The 23,112-nt window shown below is 40.5% G+C and overlaps 1 protein-coding gene across 2 annotated transcripts in view; it reads right to left on the reverse strand.

Moving 5' to 3' along the window:
- LOC133553647 (A disintegrin and metalloproteinase with thrombospondin motifs 2-like) overlaps positions 1-23,112 on the reverse strand; it is a 338,493-nt gene that overhangs the window by 59,051 nt on the left and 256,330 nt on the right. For both annotated transcript variants that reach the window (XM_061902099.1, XM_061902098.1), the window contains exons 5-6: positions 7,564-7,647; positions 2,085-2,241 (exon numbers count right to left, since the gene is read on the reverse strand). In XM_061902099.1, the coding sequence (XP_061758083.1) occupies positions 2,085-2,241; positions 7,564-7,647 (241 nt within the window). The remainder of the gene's footprint in view (positions 1-2,084; positions 2,242-7,563; positions 7,648-23,112) is intronic.

Consider the following 23,112-nt stretch of genomic DNA (forward strand, 5'->3'; position numbering starts at 1 on the left):
CTTTCCCCCCCCCCCATTGTTTTGTCACCATGGCGACCCATTAGTTTCACCTGTCTCACGTGTTGGATTCACACACCTGTATCAATCATGTCATTATTATTTAAGCCCGGTTTTTCAGTTGGTTGTTCTGGCGTCATCACCCTGTTTATGACCACTCTGTTTCATGTCATAGTTCATGCTGCCCTGCTCACGTCACCGCAAGTAAGTTTTTGTTCTTTAATGCCACAGTTAGTGTCTTTCGTTTCTATGCCCATCATTCCGCCTTTTGCTAGTTTTTGTTTTCTTAACCAAGTTTGTTCTCCACCTTGTGTGCGCCTTTTGTTTGCACTTTTTTATAGTAGTAGATTAAATATGTCTTTACCTTCACGCCATGTCCCGTCACCTTCCTTTGCATTCCGGGAAAACAAACCACACCATAGCCCCCGTTACGACAATAAAACTACTTTTTTAAAGTAATAATTTCTTACTTTAAACTTGAAAAACAAATCATGACGCCGAGCGCATATTATTATGTCAAGATAATGGCACTACAATGCAAAAAGTCATTGTTCAAAAACAAGAAAAAAATACAAAAATTAGTGGTATTTTACTTGAACTAAGCAACATTATCTGCCAATAGAACAAGAAAAATTGGCTTGTCAAGACTTTCCAAAACAAGAAAAAGTAGCTAACCTCAATGAACCCAAAATGTATTTTAAAATAAGTAAATTTTCACTAATAACAAGTTCACTTTTCTTGGTAGAAAAAAAAGACACCTTTTTGTTCAATATGATGAAAAATATTCTTAAATGAAGTAAATGCAACACTGCAAAAACTGAAATCTAATTAAGTTTTTGTTCTTTAATGCCACAGTTAGTGTCTCTCCTTTCTATGCTAATCAATCTGCCTTTGTGCTAGTTCTTGTTTTGTTAACCATGTTTGTTCTCCGCCTTGTGTGCGCCTTTTGTTTGCACTTTTTTTTATAGTAGTAGATTAAATATGTCTTTACCTTTCCTTTGCATTCCGGGAAAACAAACCACACCATAGCCCCCGTTACGACAATAAAACTACTTTTTTAAAGTAATCATTTCTTACTTCAAGCTTGAAAAAAAAAAATCATGACGTCGAGCGCATATTAAAATGTCAAGATAATGGCACTACAATGCAAAAAGTCAGTGTTCAAAAACAAGAAAAAAAAATACAAATATGGGGGGTATTTTACTTGAACTTTGCAAAATTATCTGCCAATAGAACAAGAAAATTTGTCTTGTCAAGACTTTCCAAAACAAGAAAAAATAGCTAACCTCAATGAACCCAAAATATACCTTAAAATAAGTACATTTTCACTAATAACAAGTTCACTTTTCTTGGTAGAAAAAAAAAGAGACCTTTTTGTTCAATATGTTGAAAAATATTCTTAAATGAAGTAAATGCTACACTGCAAAAACTGAAATCTAAGTAAGTTTTTGTTCTTGAATGCCTCAGTTAGTGTCTCTCCTTTCTATGCTAATCAATCTGCCTTTGTGATAGTTCTTGTTTTCTTAACCAAGTTTGTTCTCCGCCTTGTGTGCGCCTTTTGTTTGCACTTTTTTTTTATAGTAGTAGATTAAATATGTTTTTACCTTTCCTTTGCATTCCGGGAAAACAAACCACACCATAGCCCCGGTTACGACAATAAAACTACTTTTTTAAAGTAATACTTTCTTACTTCAAGCTTGACAAAAAAAAAATCATGACGTCGAGCGCATATTAATATGTCAAGATAATGGAAGTAGCATTTACTTTATTTAAGAATATTTTTTAACATATTGAGCAAAAAGGTCTCTTTTTTTCTACCAAGAAAAGTGCACTTGTTATTAGTGAGAATGTATTTATTTTAAGGTAGATTTTGGGTTCATTGAGGTTAGCTAATTTTTCTTGTTTTGGAAAGTCTTGACAAGCCACATTTTCTTGTTCTATTGGCAGATAATTTTCGCTTAGTTCAAGTAAAATACCCCTCATTTTTGTATTTTTTTTCTTGTTTTTAAACACTGACTTTTTGCAGAAAGGCGACTCTGTTTGGATGCATCTTAGGTTCCTTTAGATGGCGTCAGGTCCTTTATTACCCTGCATGCCCGTGGGTCCAAATTCCTGTCGCGTGAGGAAGATGGCGTGGTCGTGATACTCGGCGTCCGCGGTGTCCTGCTTCTGCTGCAGAAAGGCCCAGCGACACACGTTCTCCAGACTCTGGGAAGGGTTCCCCAGCTCTATCAGACTCGTGGACTGCAAAGAAAGAGAGGAGCAAATGTTTTCATTTCAGCCCTGCAGGGGGCAGTGGCGCCGTGTTTTATGTTTTAGTAGTTCCTGTCACACAATCCCTAATGACTTTAATGACAAAGGATGGTGTGGACCTGGGATCAGTGGATCAGACAAAAAAAATAAAATAAAAGCATGTTGGGGCCGTTTTGATATTTTTAATTTTCAAAAACCAATGCAATATTTATTGTAATTATTTAGGGCTCCGCTCAAAATGTTGGTGGCCGTTAAAAGGATCTGACAAGTGTTAAAAATGAGTCATAGTAATTGTGTCAGGTTCGTCCCTGAAAGTTTGGTTACGTTTTAGTTTTTTCCTCTGCATTTGCCTGTTTCCTCTGTGTGTGTAGTATTTCCTGTCAGTGCTCTTATTTTGTCTGTTTCCTGTGCTTCTCCCTAGGTGCTGTTTCGCCTCAGCTGCGGCTGATTGGCACCTGGCCACACCTGGTGTCAATCAGCCCGCTCCTATTTTATACCTGCTTTGTCCTCCTTTCTGCACTGGATTATTGTCGTTGCTACCTGTCGCTCATGTCGTGTCAATGTCATTTTCTACTTGTCGTTCCTTCTGGTCGTGTGATTGCAGCGTAGCAGCAAGCTATATTTGGTAGATGTTTGTAGCTTACTGTTTTTTGTTCCCTGCGTCCGATTTGTTTGTTCGTAGCCTAGTTTGTTATCTGCCTCGTGCGCACCTTTTGTTTTGTTTTGTTTTAGTGTTTAGAATAAAACCGTGTTTACCTGCAAAATGCCTGTCACCTTCTCTTCACCTTGGGGTTCGTCACCAACTAACTCTGACAAATTGTTTTACTTTTTTTTTTTTAAACTATCAGTCGGTCAAAAATAACTTAGGATTTACATGGCAAACACAAAATATGCAACATTTCCCCCTCGATATATTTCAAAGTGAAATAGTTGATGTCAAGTAAGTGGAATATTTGATGTGAAGTAATTAAAGCCTGAAATAGGTCAATAATTCATGACGTAGATTTTAATTCATTATTATGTTTTGACAAAAGACAAGTTACAAATAAAATCCCACTAAAAGGATTGGGAATACTGCGATGAGGTGGCGACTTGTCCAGGGTGTACGCCCCCTTCCGCCTGATTGTAGCTAAGTTAGGCACCAGCGCCCCCCAAAGGGAATAAGCGGTAGAAAATGGATGGATAGATGGAACAAAGGATGGTGTAGACCAGGGATCAGTGGATCAGACGAAAAAAATAAAATAAAAGAATGTTGGGACTGTTTTGATATTTTTTATTTTCAAAACGAATACAATATTTACTGTAATTATTTAGGGCTCCGCTCAAATTTTGGGTGGCCGTTAAGGTCCCGGGTACACAAAAGGGTCTGACGTGTTAAAAATGAGTCATAGTAATTGTTTTACTTTTTTTTTTAGAACTATCACTCATTTTTGTTATTTATATATACACACATAAATATATATATATATATATATATATATATATATATATATATATATATATACATACATATATATACTGTATATACATATATATATACACAAATATATATATTTTTGTTTATATATATACTGTATATACGTATATACATATATATATATATCTATATATATATATACACATAAATATAAATAGATTTGTGTATATATATGTATATACAGTATATATATATATATACTGTATATACATATATATATACATTTATATATGTATATAAATATATATATACACATAAATGTAAATAGATATGTGTATATATATATATATATATATATATATATATATATATATATATATATATATATATATATATATATATATATATATATATCTTGATTGGATTATCCAGAGAATAGTGCTCGATACCGTGGTAGAGCGCAATATGTAGGTGTGGGAAAAAATCACAAGACTACTTCATCTCTACAGATCTGTTTCATGAGGGGTTCCCTCAATCATCAGGAGATGATTGAGGGAATCAATTGAGGGATTGAGGGAATCTCCTGATGATTGAGGGAACCCCTCATGAAACAGATCTGTAGAGATGAAGTAGTCTTGTGATTTTTTCCCACACCTACATATATATATACATATATGTATATCTTCTTTTTTTTCGGTAGAAATTTGAATTTTAAAGAGTCGAAATTGAAGATAAACTATGTTTCAAAATTTAATTTTCATTTTTTCCGAGTTTTCTCCTCTTTTAAACCGTTCAATTAAGTGTTTTCTTCATCATTTATTCTCTACAAAAAACCTTCCGTGAATGAAAAAAAAAATGTACGACGGAATTACAGACAGAAAAACAATTTATTTAAGTGTGTATCAAACTGGTAGCCCTTTGCATCAATCAGTAGCCAAGAAGTAGCTCTTGCTTTCAAAAAGGTTGGGGACCCCTGCTGTAGACATGAAGCCTAAGCAAAAAGGAAGGCCCTTTAAAAAAAATCATCCAGAAAATGTCCACCTCTGGTGTGGGTTCATGCTCTACGAACAGAATGCAGGCCTTGGTGCCTTTTCTCCACATTTCCACACATGCACGAAGCAAAGGTGCATTTCTTTGTGCTGCCGTGTGAAGTTGCAGAGTCGTATGTAAATATGTGCACTTTGTCACTCCTGCGGTGTATAGCTGGTGAGTTCTTAGCGGCGTTGTTAGGGTGCGTCTGGCGTTCAGGGTCACACGGACCGTTATGTGGGCTGTCTGGGAGCAGCTCGGTTGCCACGGTAATTGGGGATGACGGACAGCCTTTGGCTTGCGGCTTGCAAGAGGGAGCGGACCGCTGGAAGTGTGTGTGTGCGCGTGTGTGTGTGTGTGTGTGTGTGTGTGTGTGTGTGTGTGTGTGTGTGTGTGTGTGTGTGTGTGTGTGTGGTGGCACAAGAGATGAGGATACAGGAGCAGTATCACAATGTGGGGTAATATCTGCACTCCCACATTCTTTTAGCTTATCGCCACTTTGGTCCTCTGCCCTGCCTATAGGCCGATAGAGTTACCGACGGAAAGAGAAAACCACGACTGAATAGAATAGAATAAAATGGAAAGTACTTTATTGATCCGTGGGGGAAATTCAGCACCAAAGTTCGCTCACAATAAACAATAAGGTGTTTTTTACATTAATATAAATATCGTCTATTATACAGCATCATTCACATGTGAATAATATAAATGCAGTCTCTTATGCAGCGTTATTCACATGTGAATACTGTAAATACAGTCTATTATACTGCATTATTTACATGAGAATACTGTAAATACAGTCTATTATACTGCATTATTTACATGTGAATAATAAAAATAGTCTATTATACAGCATTATTCACATGTGAATAATATAAATATGGTCTATTATAAAACGTTATTCACATGTGAATAATATAAATACAGTCTATTATACAGCGTTATTCACTTTTGAACAATATAAATACAGTCTATTATACAGCATTACTCATGTGCAAATAATATAAATACAGTAAATTATACAGCATTATTCACATGTAAATAATATAAATACAGCTTATTAAACAGCATTATTCACATTCGAAAAATATAATTACAGTTTATTATACAGCCCCAAGTGGAGGAGTTCAAGTACCTAGGAGTCTTGTTCACGAGTGAGGGAAGAGTGGATCGTGAGATCGACAGGCGGATCGGTGCGGCGTCTTCAGTAATGCGGACGTTGTACCGATCCGTTGTGGTGAAGAAGGAGCTGAGCCGGAAGGCAAAGCTCTCAATTTACCGGTCGATCTACGTTCCCATCCTCACCTATGGTCATGAGCTTTGGGTCATGACCGAAAGGATAAGATCACGGGTACAAGCGGCCCAAATGAGTTTGGGTCTCTCCCTTAGAGATAGGGTGAGAAGCTCTGCCATCCGGGAGGAACTCAAAGTAAAGCCGCTGCTCCTCCACAACGAGAGGAGCCAGATGAGGTGGTTCGGGCATCTGGTCAGGATGCCACCTGAACGCCTCCCTATGGAGGTGTTTAGGGCACGTCCAACCGGTAGGAGGCCACGGGGAAGACCCAGGACACGTTGGGAAGACTATGTCTCCCGGCTGGCCTGGGAACGCCTCGGGATCCCCCGGGAAGAGCTAGACGAAGTGGCTGGGGAGAGGGAAGTCTGGGTTTCCCTGCTTAGGCTGCTGCCCCCGCGACCCGACCTCGGCTAAGCTGAAGATGATGGATGGATGGATGGATATACAGCATTATTCACATGTGAATCATATGAATATAGTCTATTATACAGCATTATTCACATCCCAATAATATAAATACAGTCTATTATACAGCATTATTCACATGTGAATAATATAAATTCAGTCTATTATACAGCATTATTCACATGTGAATCATATGAATATAGTCTATTATACAGCATTATTCACATCCCAATAATATAAATACAGTCTATTATACAGCGTTATTCACTTTTGAACAATATAAATACAGTCTACTATACAGCATTACTTATGTGCGAATAATATAATTACAGTTTATTATACAGCTTTATTCACATGCAAATAATATAAATACAGTCTATTATCCTGCATTATTTACATGTGAATAATAAAAATAGTCTATTATACAACATTATTCACATGTGAATAATATAAAAACATTCTATTATACCCTATTATTCACTTGTGAATAATATATATATATATATATACAGTTTTTATTCAGCATTATTCACATGTGAATAACATAAATACAGTCTATTTTACAGCACTATTTACATGTGAATAATATAAATAGTCTATTTTACAGCATTATTTACATGGGAATAATATAAATAGTCTATTATACAGCATTATTCACACGTGAATAATATAAATACAGTCTATTATACATTTAAGTACAGTCAATAAGGAACATACGCATTATGTTGACGAGACCTGACTGGGTGTCCGGTCTCGTCTGTTTATGAATGAGAAAGGAAGATCATTGATTGTTTATCTTCGCCCGGACTTCCCATGATGCCGTGCTGCAGTCTACTGGGAGGCAGGCTGATTGCGTAACAGCCCCCGACTTTCTGTGTGCTTTGGTGCTGAACTGTGGAGGCGTGCGACTTGAAAACACTCCCCTGAGATGCCGCATGCTTTTAGTTCTTCTTTTGCTCAGTCCACTGGAATAACAGGCTCCAGGACAACGTTGCGTGCGTGTGTGTGTGTGCGTGTGTGTGTGTGTGTGTGTGTGTGTGTGTGTGTGTGTGTGTGTGTGTGTGTGTGTGTGTGTGCGAGAGAGAGAAAGAAAATCGGCTATACAAAGAGACTGTAGCCATGTCCTTGAATCAAATCTAGCACTTATTAAAAAGAGTCAGGAACTTACCTTTCCGGAGCCCAACATGATAATCCGCACCAGCACCACATTGATTTTGGCTCCCAGAGATTGGTCGTGGTAGATTTCATTCACCTAAGAACACACGGGGGGGGGGGGGAAAGCATAATCCAATCAGAAAGCATTTAAACTAATTGCTTTACGACAACAAGTCCATTAGCCCGGCCCTTGACTCGTTTTAGTTGGTGAGTGTGATGCAAGGTTGAAAAACAAAAACAAAGCAAAAAATACTTGGAAGCCAAACCGTGACCATGCAGACCTCATTCAAGGATGAACTTGCTTTTCTCTGCTACGTAATTTCAGTGTCTTTTCTTTATTTTCACGACTATTTACATCGTAGATCAGGGGTAAGGAACCTATGGCTCTAGAGCCAGATGTGGCTCTTTTGATGACTGCATCTGGCTCTCAGATGAATCTTAGCTGACATTGCTTAACACGATAAGTAATCAATAATCAGGATGGTAATGACAGTGTTAAAAATAACGTTCAAATTATAAAACATTCTCATGCATTTTAATCCAACCATCCGTTTTCTACCGCACCTGTCCAAGCTGTCGCATTGAGGGTAAAAAGTAATATATTTATTATTGGTTAAATTTAAAATAACAATGTTATTAAAAAGAGTAGGAGACTTATTATACTCTAAAAATGTTGGTCTTGTCAAGACCTGGACTATGGTGTGGTTTGTTTTCCCGTGGTGCAAAGTGATTGGAACGGACATGGCGTCTTTAATCTTAACTCAAAAATATTACAAAAACAAAGGGTATAAACAAAAGGCGCTCTCGGTGGAGGTTAAAAACTTGGCTATGAAAACTAAAACTCGCACAATGGGAGAACTATGAACATAAAACAAAACTTACAAACCATGGCATGAAAAACTTACTTGGCGGCATAGCTCGGTTGGTAGAGTGGCCGTGCTAGCAACTTGAGGGTTGCAGGTTCGATTCCCGCTTCCGCCATTCTAGTCACTGCCGTTGTGTCCTTGGGCAAGGCACTTTACCCACCTGCTCCCAGTGCCACCCACACTGGTTTAAATGTAATTTAGATATTGGGTTTCACTATGTAAAGCGCTTTGAGTCATTAGAGAAAAGCGCTATATAAATATAATTCACTTCACTTCACTTGGACCGAGAAAGAGCATGGATCATCGGCATGGATGACATAGGTGTGTAGGAGGTGATAGAGGGTGAGTAGAAGGTGATGTCGCCAGGCTGACTGCCTGGCAACTGCAGGCTTTAATGGTGACGTGGTGATTGACAACAGGTACATGAGTTCAAGTGAATCCGGTGTGTGAGTCGTGAAAACAGGTGAACTGATTGGTAGTCATGGAAACAAAAACAAACCAGGGTGCGTAAAAACAGGAACTAATGGAGTCAAAAACAAAACAGAACATAACTAAACAGAACATGATCACAAAGAAATGACAGGTCTTACTTAAAAATGCACGCATTTAGTTGTATTCAGTGTTTAAAAAATATTATACGGCTCTCACGGAAATACATTTTGAAATATTTGGCTTTCATGGCTCTCTCAACCAAAAAGGTTCCCGACCCCTGCGGTAGATTATCACTGAAGGCATCACAACTATATATGAACACATGTCTCCCGTCCAAAAGCAGAACCTAGTAACTCACTTCTAGAGATACCCTTGAGATACTAGGTTTTTTTGTTGTATCTACGCGGTTATGTGGTAGTTGCTAGGTCCTGCCATGCGCGTAACAGCTTACTTACGGAACAAATTACAATATTGCATACACTAGAGTAAAGCATATCACCTAGTGACTCCAAAATCATTATCAGCTCAGTTTTGACCCAAATTGAGTTACCGGGTTTTGCCTTTGGACGGGAGATGTGGAGTTATGGACTTAACAAAATAAAGGTGAAATAACTGAAAACATGTTTTTTAATGTAGTTTCTTCAAAATGATGCTCTGAGTACGGCTTTGCACACTCTTGGCATTCTCTCGACGAGCTTCAAGCACACCTGTGAAGTGAAAACCAGTTCTTGGAGCTCATGGAGAAAAAAACAAGAGTTTGCAAAGGCGTTATCGGAGCAAAGGGTGACTATTTTGAAGAAAATAGAACATAAAACCTTGTTTTCTGCCGTCTCTTTTCTGCTCTGCCCCCCTCTGCTGCGTGGATAGGTTATTAAGTGACAAAAGATGAAGCGCTAGCTGTTCAAAGTCGGGACCTGGGGTGGACTACTCATGTGTGCATCATTTGGGGACGTCTTTTTTTGTTAAGTACATACACTCTCACACTATTATGTTAGATCCACTATGGACTGGACTCTCACACTATTATGTTAGATCCACTATGGACTGGACTCTCACACTATTATGTTAGATCCACTATGGACTGGACTCTCACACTATTATGTTAGATTCACTATGGACTGGACTCTCACTATTATGTTAGATCCACTATGGACTGGACTCTCACTATTATGTTAGATCCACTATGGACTGGACTCTCATTATTATGTTAGTTTCACTATGGACTGGACTCACACTATTATGTTAGATCCACTATGGACTGGACTCTCACACTATTATGTTAGATCCACTATGGACTGGACTCTCACTATTATGTTAGATCCACTATGGACTAGACCCTCACTATTATGTTAGATCCACTATGGACTGGACTCTCACACTATTATGTTAGATCCACTATGGACTGGACTCTCACACTATTATGTTAGATCCACTATGGACTGGACTCTCACTATTATGTTAGATCCACTGTGGACTGGACTCCCACACTGTTAGATCCACTATGGACTGGACTCTCACTATTATGTTAGCTCCACTATGGACTGGACTCTCACTATTATGTTAGATCCACTATGGACTAGACCCTCACTATTATGTTAGATCCACTATGGACTGGACTCTCACACTATTATGTTAGATCCACTATGGACTGGACTCTCACACTATTATGTTAGATCCACTATGGACTGGACTCTCACTATTATGTTAGATCCACTGTGGACTGGACTCCCACACTGTTAGATCCACTATGGACTGGACTCTCACTATTATGTTAGCTCCACTATGGACTGGACTCTCACTATTATGTTAGATCCACTATGGACTAGACCCTCACTATTATGTTAGATCCACTATGGACTGGACTCTCACACTATTATGTTAGATCCACTATGGACTGGACTCTCACACTATTATGTTAGATCCACTATGGACTGGACTCTCACTATTATGTTAGATCCACTGTGGACTGGACTCCCACACTGTTAGATCCACTATGGACTGGACTCTCACTATTATGTTAGATCCACTATGGACTGGACTCTCACTATTATGTTAGATCCACTATGGACTGGACTCTCACACTATTATGTTAGATCCACTATGGACTGGACTCTCACACTATTATGTTAGATCCACTATGGACTGGACTCTCACTATTATGTTAGATCCACTATGGACTGGACTCTCACACTATTATGCTAGATCCACTAAGGACTGGACTCTCGCTGTTATGTTAGATCCACTATGGACTAGACCCTCACTATTATGTTAGATCCACTATGGACTGGACTCTCACTATTATGTTAGATCCACTATGGACTAGACCCTCACTATTATGTTAGATCCACTATGGACTGGACTCTCACTATTATGTTAGATCCACTATGGACTGGACTCTCACACTATTATGTTAGATCCACTATGGACTGGAATCTCACTATTATGTCAGACCCACTATGGTGGCGACTTGTCCAAGGTGTACTCCGCCTTCCGCCCGATTGTAGCCGAGATAGGCACCAGCGCCCCCCGCGATCCCAAAGGGAATACGCGGTAGGAAATGGATGGATGGATGGATGGATATAAAATATTGCTGTGCATTCACGCACGGCATAAAACATTTGGTGGACAAAATGAGACAAAGAAGGGGCGGCATAAAACACGTCTTTATGTGGCAGCGTGGGAGAAAGTTGAACGTGTAAACAAACTGAAACGAGTAGGACAAAACGGTGCTTGCCAAATACTCTCATCGGTGAAGCACGTATAACATAAACAGTGGGTTTTATAACAATTAAGGCTTGTGTTGATTGTCCTCTGACAGAAACTGTAGTAAAACTTTTTTTTTTTTTTTTCATCTTTTTCCATTTCCACACATCTTTGAAAAAGCTCCAGTGAGCCACTAGGGCGGCGCTAAAGAGGGCTTTGGAGGTTCCACTTAATCATATTAGTTTTTGACCAACTGTGATTGAGGTTGTAATTTACAGTTAACACAATTACTGGATTTCCTTGAGTTGCCGTTGGGGCGCTAATTAATTTAAAACCTCTTCCCACTCCGGCGCTTACCAAAGGCATGCGGTAAATTTAGGCCTGCGCTTATCAATTTGAGTGTGATAATTCGGGAAAATCCCTTATCTGCCTATTGTGTTACTAATGTTTAAGCGTTTTAGTGAAAGTCGGAGGGGTGTGGTGACCGCCTGTGTCTCTGAAGCCACGTTTCTCAACGAGGCGAAGCGAAGGCAGCCGGTCGGGCCGGGCAGAGATTTTTTTTTTCTTTCCCTCCTCCACGGTGGAAGCATCCCACATTCAGGGGCGGCCGGTCGGAGAAAGCAAGAGAGTCCGCAGCTGCGTCTTTGACAGGTGCAGGAGGAACTACGCAAGCTCTCCGCTCATGTCTACATAAGAGCCGATTTATTACCACCATTTTCTCACAGAAAAATGCTGGTTGACATGTGGTAGGGAACCATGTTCGCTTGACCGCTCTGTTCCATAGTAAAGCTTCACCGTCATCTTTCGGGAATGTAAACAAGGAAACACCGGCTGTGTTTGTGTTGCTAAAGGCTGCTGCAATACACCGCTTCCCACCTACAGCCTTCTTCTTTGACGTCTCCATTATTCATTGAACAAATTGCAAAAAGATTCAGCAACACAGATGTCCAGAATACTGTGTAATTATGTGATTAAAGCAAAAGACTTATAGCTGGGATCGGTTGCTGGATTAAAATGTCCGCTACAATCCGTGACATCACGCGCACGCATCATCATACCGCGACGTTTTCAACAGGATACTTCGCGCGAAATTTAAAACTGCAATTTAATAAACTAAAAAGGTCGTATTGTCATGTGTTGCAATGTTAATATTTCATCATTGATATATAAACTATCGGACTGTGTGGTCGCTAGTAGTGGCTTTCAGTAGGCCTTTAAAGGCCTGCTGGCCTTAGTGGTTGTGTGTGGTGCCTAATGAGGCAAAGGGATGTAAAAACAGTCAGTCATAATGAGATGGCTGACGGACGTGCTGCGGAGAGCGACACACACACACACACACACACACACACACACACACACACACACACACACTGAGGTAAAGGGAGGTCATAGGAGGAGGAGGAGGAGGAGGAAGAACATATCCGCGGCACCCAGCAAGGAAAAGGTAAGAGAAAGAATGCTCCGAACGGAGCCGAGTGGAGGAGCGCAGCGGCAAACTGAGAACAGACGAAGAGTTTAAAAAGCACGAGGAAACGAAGCAATTCTCGGAGAATAAACGCGGATCGAGCTGCAGAAAAAGCGTTTGAATTAACGAGGGGACGAACATTCAAGTAACCCGACGCTGCGCTCGGCGTGTGCGTGTGCGGTGCCAAGCTGGAAATTGTAGCAGCCTGTTGGGGGGAGAAAAAATCCGATAAGCACGCATCATTTGTTGACCGCAAACTGCTGGGTGCTATTTACTGCATTGCATCAGCACGCCATTGTGCTTTAACGAGTGTGACATCATCGGGAACCTTTGAAGCCGAGGTCGCCGACCTTCTTGGGCCCGAAGATTCATGGTCTCCGCCATGAACTGAGGCGAGATCTACTTCCCACGTCCCCCCCACTCTCATTTTTATACATCTTATTTTGTTTGGTAGATAGGCTAAGACACATGTGTACATATCTAAAGGGGTTGTCAAAAAGGACTTAACTCATGTGATTAATCACCAAATAATATTGGATTAATTATTGTGAAGGTCAAAAAGTAGTTAACTCCTGTAATTAATCACCAAAAAATATTGCATTAGTTATTGAGGGTGTCAAAAATTAGTTAAACCGTGTGATTAATCACCAAAACATATTGTATTAATTATTGGGGGTTTCAATAAGGAGTTAAGTCATGTGATTAATCACCAACAAATATTGCATTAATTATTGGGGGTTTCAAAAAGGAGTTAACTCATGTAATTAATCACCCCAAAAATATTGCATTAGTTATTGGGGGTGTCAAAAATAGTTATCTCATGTGATTGATCACCAAAAAATATTGCATTAATTATTGGGGGTGTCACAAATTAGTTAACTCATGTGATTAATCACCGAATAATATTGCATTAATTATTGGAGGTGTCAAAAATGTGTTAACTCATGTGATTAATCACAAGGGGTTTTCAAAAAATGAGTTAACTTATGTAAATATTCACCCAAAAATATTGCATTAATTAACGGGGGTGTCAAAAAGGAGTTAACTCATGTGATTAATCACCGAATAATATTGCATTAATTATTGGAGGTGTCAAAAATGTGTTAACTCATGTGATTAATCACAAGGGGTTTTCAAAAAATGAGTTAACTTATGTAAATATTCACCCAAAAATATTGCATTAATTAACGGGGGTGTCAAAAAGGAGTTAACTCATGTGATTACTCACCAAAAAATATTGCATTAATTATTGGGGATGACAAAAAGGAGTTAACTTATGTGATTAATTACCAAAAAATATTACATAAATTAATGGGGGTGACAAAAATGTGTTAACTCATGTGATTAATCACAAAAATGTATTGCATTAATTAATGGGGTTGTCAAAAATGTGTTAACTCATGTGATTAATCACCAACAAATATTTCATTAATTATTGTGGGTGTGAAAAATGAGTTAACTCATGTGATTAATCACCAAAACATATTGCATTAATTATTGGGGGTGTCAAAAATGAGTTAACTCATGTAATTAATCACCCAAAATAATTGCATTATTAGTCTGGGTGTCAATACTGAGTTAACTCTTGTGATTAATCACCAAAAATATTGCATTATAGATTGGGTGTGTCCAAAATTAGTTAGACTCAAGTGATTAATCACCAGGGGTTGTCAAAAATGAAGGGAGTTTGTTGTGTCTTCGCTGTACTGTCTTTCCCATATGTTGCCATCAAAGCGACGTTATCATGGACGCCCCTGCTTATTTCAGTAAGACAATGCCAAGCCGTGTGTTACAACAGTGTAGCTTCATGGTAAAAGAGTGCGGGTACTAGACTGGACTGCCTGTAGTCCAGACCCGTCTCCCATGGAAAATGTGTGGCACAGTATGAAGCCTAAAATACCACAACAGAGACCCCAACATTTTATTTAACAATTACACAACATGCCGACTTCACTGGCTTTGGGGTTTGTATATAAACAAAATGAATGCATGGCTGAGTACAGAGGAGCCGTGTGAGTAAACACTATCACAGGAACCATCTGCACCAGGAGGTCATCAGACCATGGCCACCAGGACGCTGACACAAGTCGCCCCCACAAGCACGGCCGATAACCCCTGAGGCAGATGCATACTTGCCAACCCACCCGGATTTTCCGGGGGACTCCTGAAATCCAGCGCCTCTCCCGAAAACCTCCCGGGACCAATTTTCTCCCGAAAATCTCCCGAAATTCAGGCAGGCCCCTCCAGCTTCATAAGGACCTGAGTGACGTGTCTGAGAGTGTATCTGCCCAATGACGTTATAACTGTAGAACGATCGAGGGCGAGTTCTTGGTTTCTTATGTGGGTTTATGGTTAGGCGGTTTCGTTAACGTCCTCCCAGCGCGGTAACAACACACAACAACAGCAGTCAGGTTTACGTCTACCACTCTACCGTAAGGCAGTTCGTCTGCCGTAAACAGCATGTGACACTCTTAAACAGGACAATACTGCCATCTACTTCAACCCTTTACTAATCCTCCTACATTCACATCCCATATCCCCGGATTGTAAATAGCCTAAAGTTGAAAAACTTATTGTGGTGTTACCATTTAGTGGTCAATTGTACAGAATATGTACTGTACTGTGCAATCTACTAATACAAGTTTCAATCAATCAATCATGCATATGTGACAATAACAACTACTTTAGAAAGTGCAGTGCATGAGTAGATATAAAAGATACAATACGTAAGACATGAAGATTCTAGGCGCTCTTTAAGCGTAACAATTAGCTGTTATTTCAAAAGACTCCTAAGTTGAGGTATTCTAAGGTAAAGCATCAGATTTAAAGTCACACACACACACACACACACACATCGTAGCACACGTCTGACAGCAGGGTGCGACTTGTTTACGAGCGGCAGCTCCCCCACAATCTCATCAAGATCAGAGGAGCCGTTGCCATGGAGACAGGTGTCAAATGGGACGAATGACATCCCCTCCCATATTTTGTAAGAAGCATAAAGGCCAGGACAGTGTCTTTCCCTTTTTTTGGTGCGGCCACACCGGAATTGTATTTCATGGCTTCAATCAATTGCCTTGTAAAAAATAAATATGGAAGACGACCTAAAGCTCCTTGGTGAGTTTTTATGAGACCGAGTGTGAACTGCATGGGAGGAAAGCCGTGTCAAGATCCGAAGGTGAACTGGTCGATGGCGAACTGCTCGGAAGTATCTCTTGATTGCCTCAAAAGATGACAGATATATAATAATAACTTTTTAAAAATCAAATAACGGCATTTATTAATAATAAATTGGAAAAATGTACCTTATATTGGGAAAACTGGGTCAAGTATGTCACACTCCATGGGGCTGATATTATTTTCTAGAAAAAAATGATTGTACTGTGTAGAAAAACTGTTGGGATGTCGCATGGCTGCAGTTGTGTGACCTCAAGTATGCAAAAATCCAGGAGAGCAGAAAGCAGGTAAGATGATTTTAATTTCATCAAAGTAAAAGATATAAACAGAAAGCAGTCTTGCATGGAGATGTTCCCAACATAGGTTTAACTTCGAGCACTGAGGAGTGCTCGAGTGAAACATAAATAGACCTATGTTGATTGACCGCAGCTGAGGACCGCTGCCAATCAACGGCGAGTGTGACAAAAACAGTGCTCAGCGGAGTAAACAGGAAGTATGACAAAATAAGAGCACTGAACAGGAAACAAAGTACAAAACACGAAAAACTATCAGAAAGTAAGTGACAGATCGTTACAGGACCTCCCCCTCAAGGAACAGATACCAGATGTTCCCTGGAAAAGAAAAATGGAAAAAAATGTCCACAAAGTAAGGGAGGATGGAAGGAGGATTTGGTGGAAGGTCGCCAAACCTCGTGTCCCCGCAGCCAGCGAGGGAAAGTCAGGTGGCGACGGCGCGTAGAGCGCCGCTGGAACTGGCGGGGCGGGCGGCCACGGAACAGCCACATCATTGGCCGAAAAAGAGACGAGTGCATCCCGCGAGGAGGACGCCCAGGGCACGGCCACATCCGCGGCTGACGTGGAGGCGGGCGCGCTGAAGCAGGCCCGGAGACAGTAGACAAAGCGGCGGGGGCTGCAGCCAAAACAGATACCTCTGCAGGAGGCGGCTGAGGAGCCGATGTTGGTGCCGGCGTGGAAGCGGCAGACGTCATCAACGGCGTGGAAGCGGCAGACGTCATCAACGGCGTGGAAGCGGCAGACGTCATCAACGGCGTGGAAGCGGCAGACGTCATCAACGGCGTGGAAGCGGCAGACGTCATCGGCGGCGTGGAAGCGGCAGACGTCATCGGCGGCGTGGAAGCGGCAGACGTCATCGGCGGCGTGAAAGCGGCAGACGTCATCGGCGGCGTGAAAGCGGCAGACGTCATCGGCGGCGTGAAAGCGGCAGACGTCATCGGCGGCGTGAAAGCGGCAGACGTCATCGGCGGCGTGAAAGCGGCAGACGTCATCGGCGGCGTGAAAGCGGCAGACGTCATCGGCGGCGTGAAAGCGGCAGGCGTCATTGGAGGCGTGATTGTTGCAGATGTCATCGGCGGCGTGAAAGCGGCAGATGACGCCGGGCGAGGAGCAGCAAATGCTGGCCGAGGAATAGCGGATGCCGGCGGTGACGAAGCCCGGCGTGGTGCTGCTCTTGGCGGCGTTGGGGCTCGGCGTGGAGCCGGCGTTGGGGCTCGGCGTGGAGCCGGCGTTGGGGCTCGGCGTGGAGCCGGCGTTGGGGCTCGGCGTGGAGCCGGCGTTGGGGCTCGGCGTGGAGCCGGCGTTGGGGCTCGGCGTGGAGCCGGCGTTGGGGCTCGGCGTGGAGCCGGCGTTGGGGCTAGGCGAAAGCCCGCCAGGGACGTAGATGTCTCCGTGGAAGGAGACGCTGGCGGGGATGACAGCGGTGTGTGCCTGGCTGCACCGCAGTGTATAGTGGGCCCCCCTCCACTAGGTGGCTGCCAGACACCGTTCACACATGCGGGAAAACGTGCCTGCTCGTCGGAGTCCCCCGGTGCGAAAACCAGGGACGGGCGGGAGGGGACCAGGAGGAGGGACGAAGACACGTCCCGTGCCGAGTCCCAGCAGGAGGACAAAAGCGACCTCACTGTGGGCTCCACTGGAGCTCTCGGCGAACCAAAAAAGAGAGCGGGAGCTGGCAAAAAGAGCAGCCGGGGAGCAGCCGCTGGAAGCTGCGTAGGAGCAGGGAGAAGCAGCTCAGCAGACGACGGGAAGGATGGCGGCGGCGGACGTGCCGGTCGGAGAGCCGCAGTCGGCGACGGAGCCGCAGGAGCCGCGAGACGTGAAGGAGGAGGCGGGCGCGCCGGTCGGTGAGCCGTAGCCGGCAGCGTTGCCGAGAGGAAGGATGGCGGCGGAGGACGCGCCGGTCGTAGAGCCGTAGCCGGTAGCGTTGCCGCGGGAGCCGCGAGGCATGCAGGAAGTGGCGGACGTGCTGGTCGGAGAGCCGTAGCCAGCCGTTGAGCCGAGAGGAAAGATGGCGGCGGGGGACGCGCCGGTCGGAGAGCCGAAGCCGGTGGCGTTGCCGCGGGGAGAGGGTCCGCGTCTGTAGGCTGGGACCGCACAAACCTGGCCTTCAAGTCCTCCAGGAATTGTGCGGTCCAGAACGTCGGCTGAGGATTGCCGACAGGGATTCTCGCGAGGTCACAATTTTCTGGCTCGAAGTTACTGTTGGGATGTCGCATGGCTGCAGTTGTGTGACCTCAAGTATGCAAAAATCCAGGAGAGCAGAAAGCAGGTAAGATGATTTTAATTTCATCAAAGTAAAAGATATAAACAGAAAGCAGTCTTGCATGGAGATGTTCCCAACATAGGTTTAACTTCGAGCACTGAGGAGTGCTCGAGTGAAACATAAATAGACCTATGTTGATTGACCGCAGCTGAGGACCGCTGCCAATCAACGGCGAGTGTGACAAAAACAGTGCTCAGCGGAGTAAACAGGAAGTATGACAAAATAAGAGCACTGAACAGGAAACAAAGTACAAAACACGAAAAACTATCAGAAAGTAAGTGACAGATCGTTACAAAAACATCTCACTCCCAATATGTTTATGTATTTTTTATATTTATTTATTTCCTATCTGTTCATATTATTTTTATTCATTTTTTTAAATTAATTAATTGTTTTTATTTTTGCTTTGAAGTATATCTTAATTGACTTAAATGATGACAAATACATAAAAAAATAAAAATAAAAAAAACGGAAAACGGCATTTATTAAATATAAATTGGAAAATGTACCTTATACTGGGAAAACTGGGTCAAGTATGTCACACCCCATTGGCCTGATATTATTTTCTAGAAAAAAATGATTGTACTGTGTAGAAAAACATCTCACTCCCAATATGTTTATATATTTTTTATATTTATTTATTTCCTATCTGTTCATATTATTTTTATTCATTTTTTTAAATTAATTAATTGTTTATATTTTTGCGTTGAAGTATCTCTTGATTGCCTCAAATGATGACGAATAAATAATAAAAAAATGAAAAAAAACAAACAGAAAAAGGCATTTATTAATTATAAATTGGAAAATGTACCTTATACTGGGTCAAGTATGTCACACCCCATTGGCCTGATATTATTTTCTAGAATAAATTATTGTACTGTGTAAAAAAGATCTCACTCCCAATATGTTTATATATTTTTTATATTTATTTATTTATTATTTGTTCATATTATTTGTATTTTATTTTAATAAATTAATTTTATTTTTTTTGCTTTGAAGTACCTCTTGATTGCCTGAAATGATGACTAATAAATAATAATAATCTAATAAAAAATAGATAACGGCATTTTTACTTATAAATTGGAAAATGTACCTTATACTGGGAAAACTGGGTCAAGTATGTCACACCCCATTGGCCTGATATTATTTTCAAGAAAAAAATTATTGTACTGTGTAAAATACATCTCACTCCCAATATGTTTATGTATTTTTTATATTTATTTATTTCCTATCTGTTCATATATTTTGTATTCATTTTTTTAAATTAATTAATTGTTTTTATTTTTGCTTTGAGGTATATCTTGATTGCCTCAAATGATGACGAATAAATAATTAAAAAAAAGAAAAAAAAACAGATAAAGGCATTTATTAATTATAAATTGGAAAATGTACCTTATACTGGGAAAACTGGGTCAAGTATGTCACACTCCATGGGGCTGATATTATTTTCTAGAATTCTAGAAAGATCTCACTCCCAATATGTTTATATATTTTTTATATTTATGTATTTACTATTTGTTCATATTATTTGTATTTTTATTTTAATTAATTAATTTGATTTTTTTTGCTTTGAAGTACCTCTTGATTGCCTGAAATGATGACGAATAAATAATAATAATCTAATGAAAAACAGAAAAAGGCATTTTTAATTATAAATTGGAATATGTACCTTATACTGGGAAAACTGGGTCAAGTATGTCACATCCCATTGGCCTGATATCAATTTCTAGAAAAAATTATTGTACTGTGTAAAAGATCTCACTTCTAATATGTTTATATATTTTTTATATTTATTTATTTCCCATCTATTCATATTATTATTATTATTTTTCAAATTAATTAATTGTTTTTATTTTTGCTTTGAAGTATCTCTTGATTGCCTCAAATGATGAAGAATAAATAATAAAAAAAAATGAAAAAAAAAAAACAGAAAAAGGCATTTATTAAATATAAATTGGAAAATGTACCTTATACTGGGAAAACTGGGTCAAGTATGTCACACCCCATTGGCCTGATATTATTTTCTAGAAAAAAATGACTGTACTGTGTAAAAAAGATCTCCCAATATGTTTATGTATTTTTTATATTCATTTATTTCCTATCTGCTCATATTATTTTTATTTTAATTAATTAATTAATTTTTATTTTTGCTTTAAAGTATCTCTTGTATGCCTCATATGATGACGAATTAGCCCTACTTTAGCCCTACGAATTAGCCCTACTTCATATAGTTCAAGACTTATGGTCATTTGAAAACATCACTGCACATCATAATGGCAGCTACACTTTCCACCTTAAAGATCTAAAAAAGCAGCGTTGGTCGGGTCCTCCTTTGGCTGCTTCCCCCGAGACCCACGGCCGGATAAGCGTTAGAAGACGCCTTGGAGCCACTATTTTGAGAATCTAATGCATTGTGAAAGTAATGCAGTTGTTGTATTGAAGTGAAAATGTCAAACTTCCTCTTGATTTTTGCTAAAGTATGTTAATTATTAAAATGTAGGTCTAAGTGAGACCTACATAGTGGTTTTTGTTTCATGTCTCTTTGACATTCCTACCGGAAGTTACAAGCAGTTTTGTCTGTGTTTTCTTCCTAGGAGCAGTATGTCTGTGTTGTATTCCTAGGGGGCGCTAGAGCACAATTTTGAGTTTTGGGGTTTGGTTTTTTCATCAGATCGCAATTTTTGCCAGACCTGATGTGTGTGTCAAATTTGGTGAGTTTAAAAGCATTTTAAGGGGGTCAAATTACAGATGAAAGAGGCAAAAATGACATTTTTTAGGAAAATTTGCGCGGGTGTTCTTTGAAGGCACATAAAATCAAAACCGGAGCAGTAATCAAAACTCTGATCTATACTTTTAATCAAAAGCGTCCAAACTCTCTCCTGTGCGAGTTTGAAGCCGAAACGACAAACGCACTCGGAGGAGTTTTCGTTTGAAAAAAGGTGACGGGTTTTCACAAAACTTTTATTTTGAAGGGGTAATTGCCAACTTCCTGTTGATTTTTTCTGCAGGCTGTCAATTATTAAAATGTAGGTCTAAGTGAGACCTGCATAGAAGTTTTTTTTTCATGTCTTTGCGGCATTCCTACTGGAAGTTAGAAGCAATTTTGTTTGTGTTTTCTTCCTAGGAGCAGTTTTTTCTGTGTTTTATTAGAAAATTGCACTAGAGCGCATTTTTTTGATTTTGGGGTTTGTTTTTTTCATTAGATCGCAATTTTTGCCAGTCCAGATGTGTGTGCCAAGTTTGGTGACTTTTGAAGCATTTTAAAGGGGTTAAATTACAGCGCAAAGGGGCAAAAATTGAATTTTTTGCGAACATTTTATTTTGAAGGGGTTTTTGCCAACTTCCTGTAGATTTTTGCTGAAAGAAGTGAGTGTATGAAAATTGGGTCTAAGTCAAACCTACATAGGAGTTTTTGTTTCATGTCGCTATGACATTCCTAACAGAAGTTACATGCAGTTTTGTCTGTATTTTTTTCCTAGGGGGCGCTAGAGCGCAGTTTTCATTTTGGGGGATTGGTTGCTTAATATGTTGGGAAGGTTTGCTATACCGACGTGTGTGTCAAATTTGGTGAGTTTTGAAGCATGTTAAGGGGGTCAAATTACAGCGCGTAGGTGCGGAATAATAATAAAACAGTTTCAATAGGGTCCACAGGAGTCCTTTGCCATGGGCCAAGGACCCTAAAAAATGATTTGGGAATGTCTGGCGGGCCAGTTTGAAAAGCTTAACGGGCCCTGGGTCTTAATTTGCCCAGGTCTGGGCTACAACAACAAATATCGCTAAAAATACCAATAGTGGTTTTAGTGGAAATGGCAATTTCCATCTGGAAGTGTGCGTTTACCAAAGTGGAACAGGAAACAACAAAAAAAGCATGCAGACTGTAATTAGCCTATGACACAGAACGGGACTCTTTGACCTCCTAGTGTAGGACAGAGCAGCACGACTGCATTAAAGAGCTCTCAGAAATTCTGCTATTCCACTTGCCGGGGCTGCAATAAAAAATGAATGTTCAGAAGTGAAGCACGGTGACCTTGGGATGAGGAGAGCTCCAGAAAATTGGATCTTGTACTTCCAGACAACGGCAGGTTTTGGTCGGTCTGCTACCCGCACCTGCCAGCAGCCGACTTTGCTACTGCAAAGTCATTGTTGTGTCACCTGGATTAATAATACATGGGGTAAAAGCAGAACATTGTCGATGAAATATGGAAAACATGCAGGGGGAACGGAAAATGCAGAGCGTGTTATTTTATGGCTTTTGTGTTTCAACCGGCTGGCTTTTAATTATTTATGGCGCAAATGGACAGTTTTGAATTGTGTGCAATAAATAGACAATCTCAATCTGGAACTACTTTGACACTGTTAC

Source organism: Nerophis ophidion, linkage group LG05 (assembly GCF_033978795.1).
Source record: "Nerophis ophidion isolate RoL-2023_Sa linkage group LG05, RoL_Noph_v1.0, whole genome shotgun sequence".
NCBI lineage: Eukaryota > Metazoa > Chordata > Actinopteri > Syngnathiformes > Syngnathidae > Nerophis > Nerophis ophidion.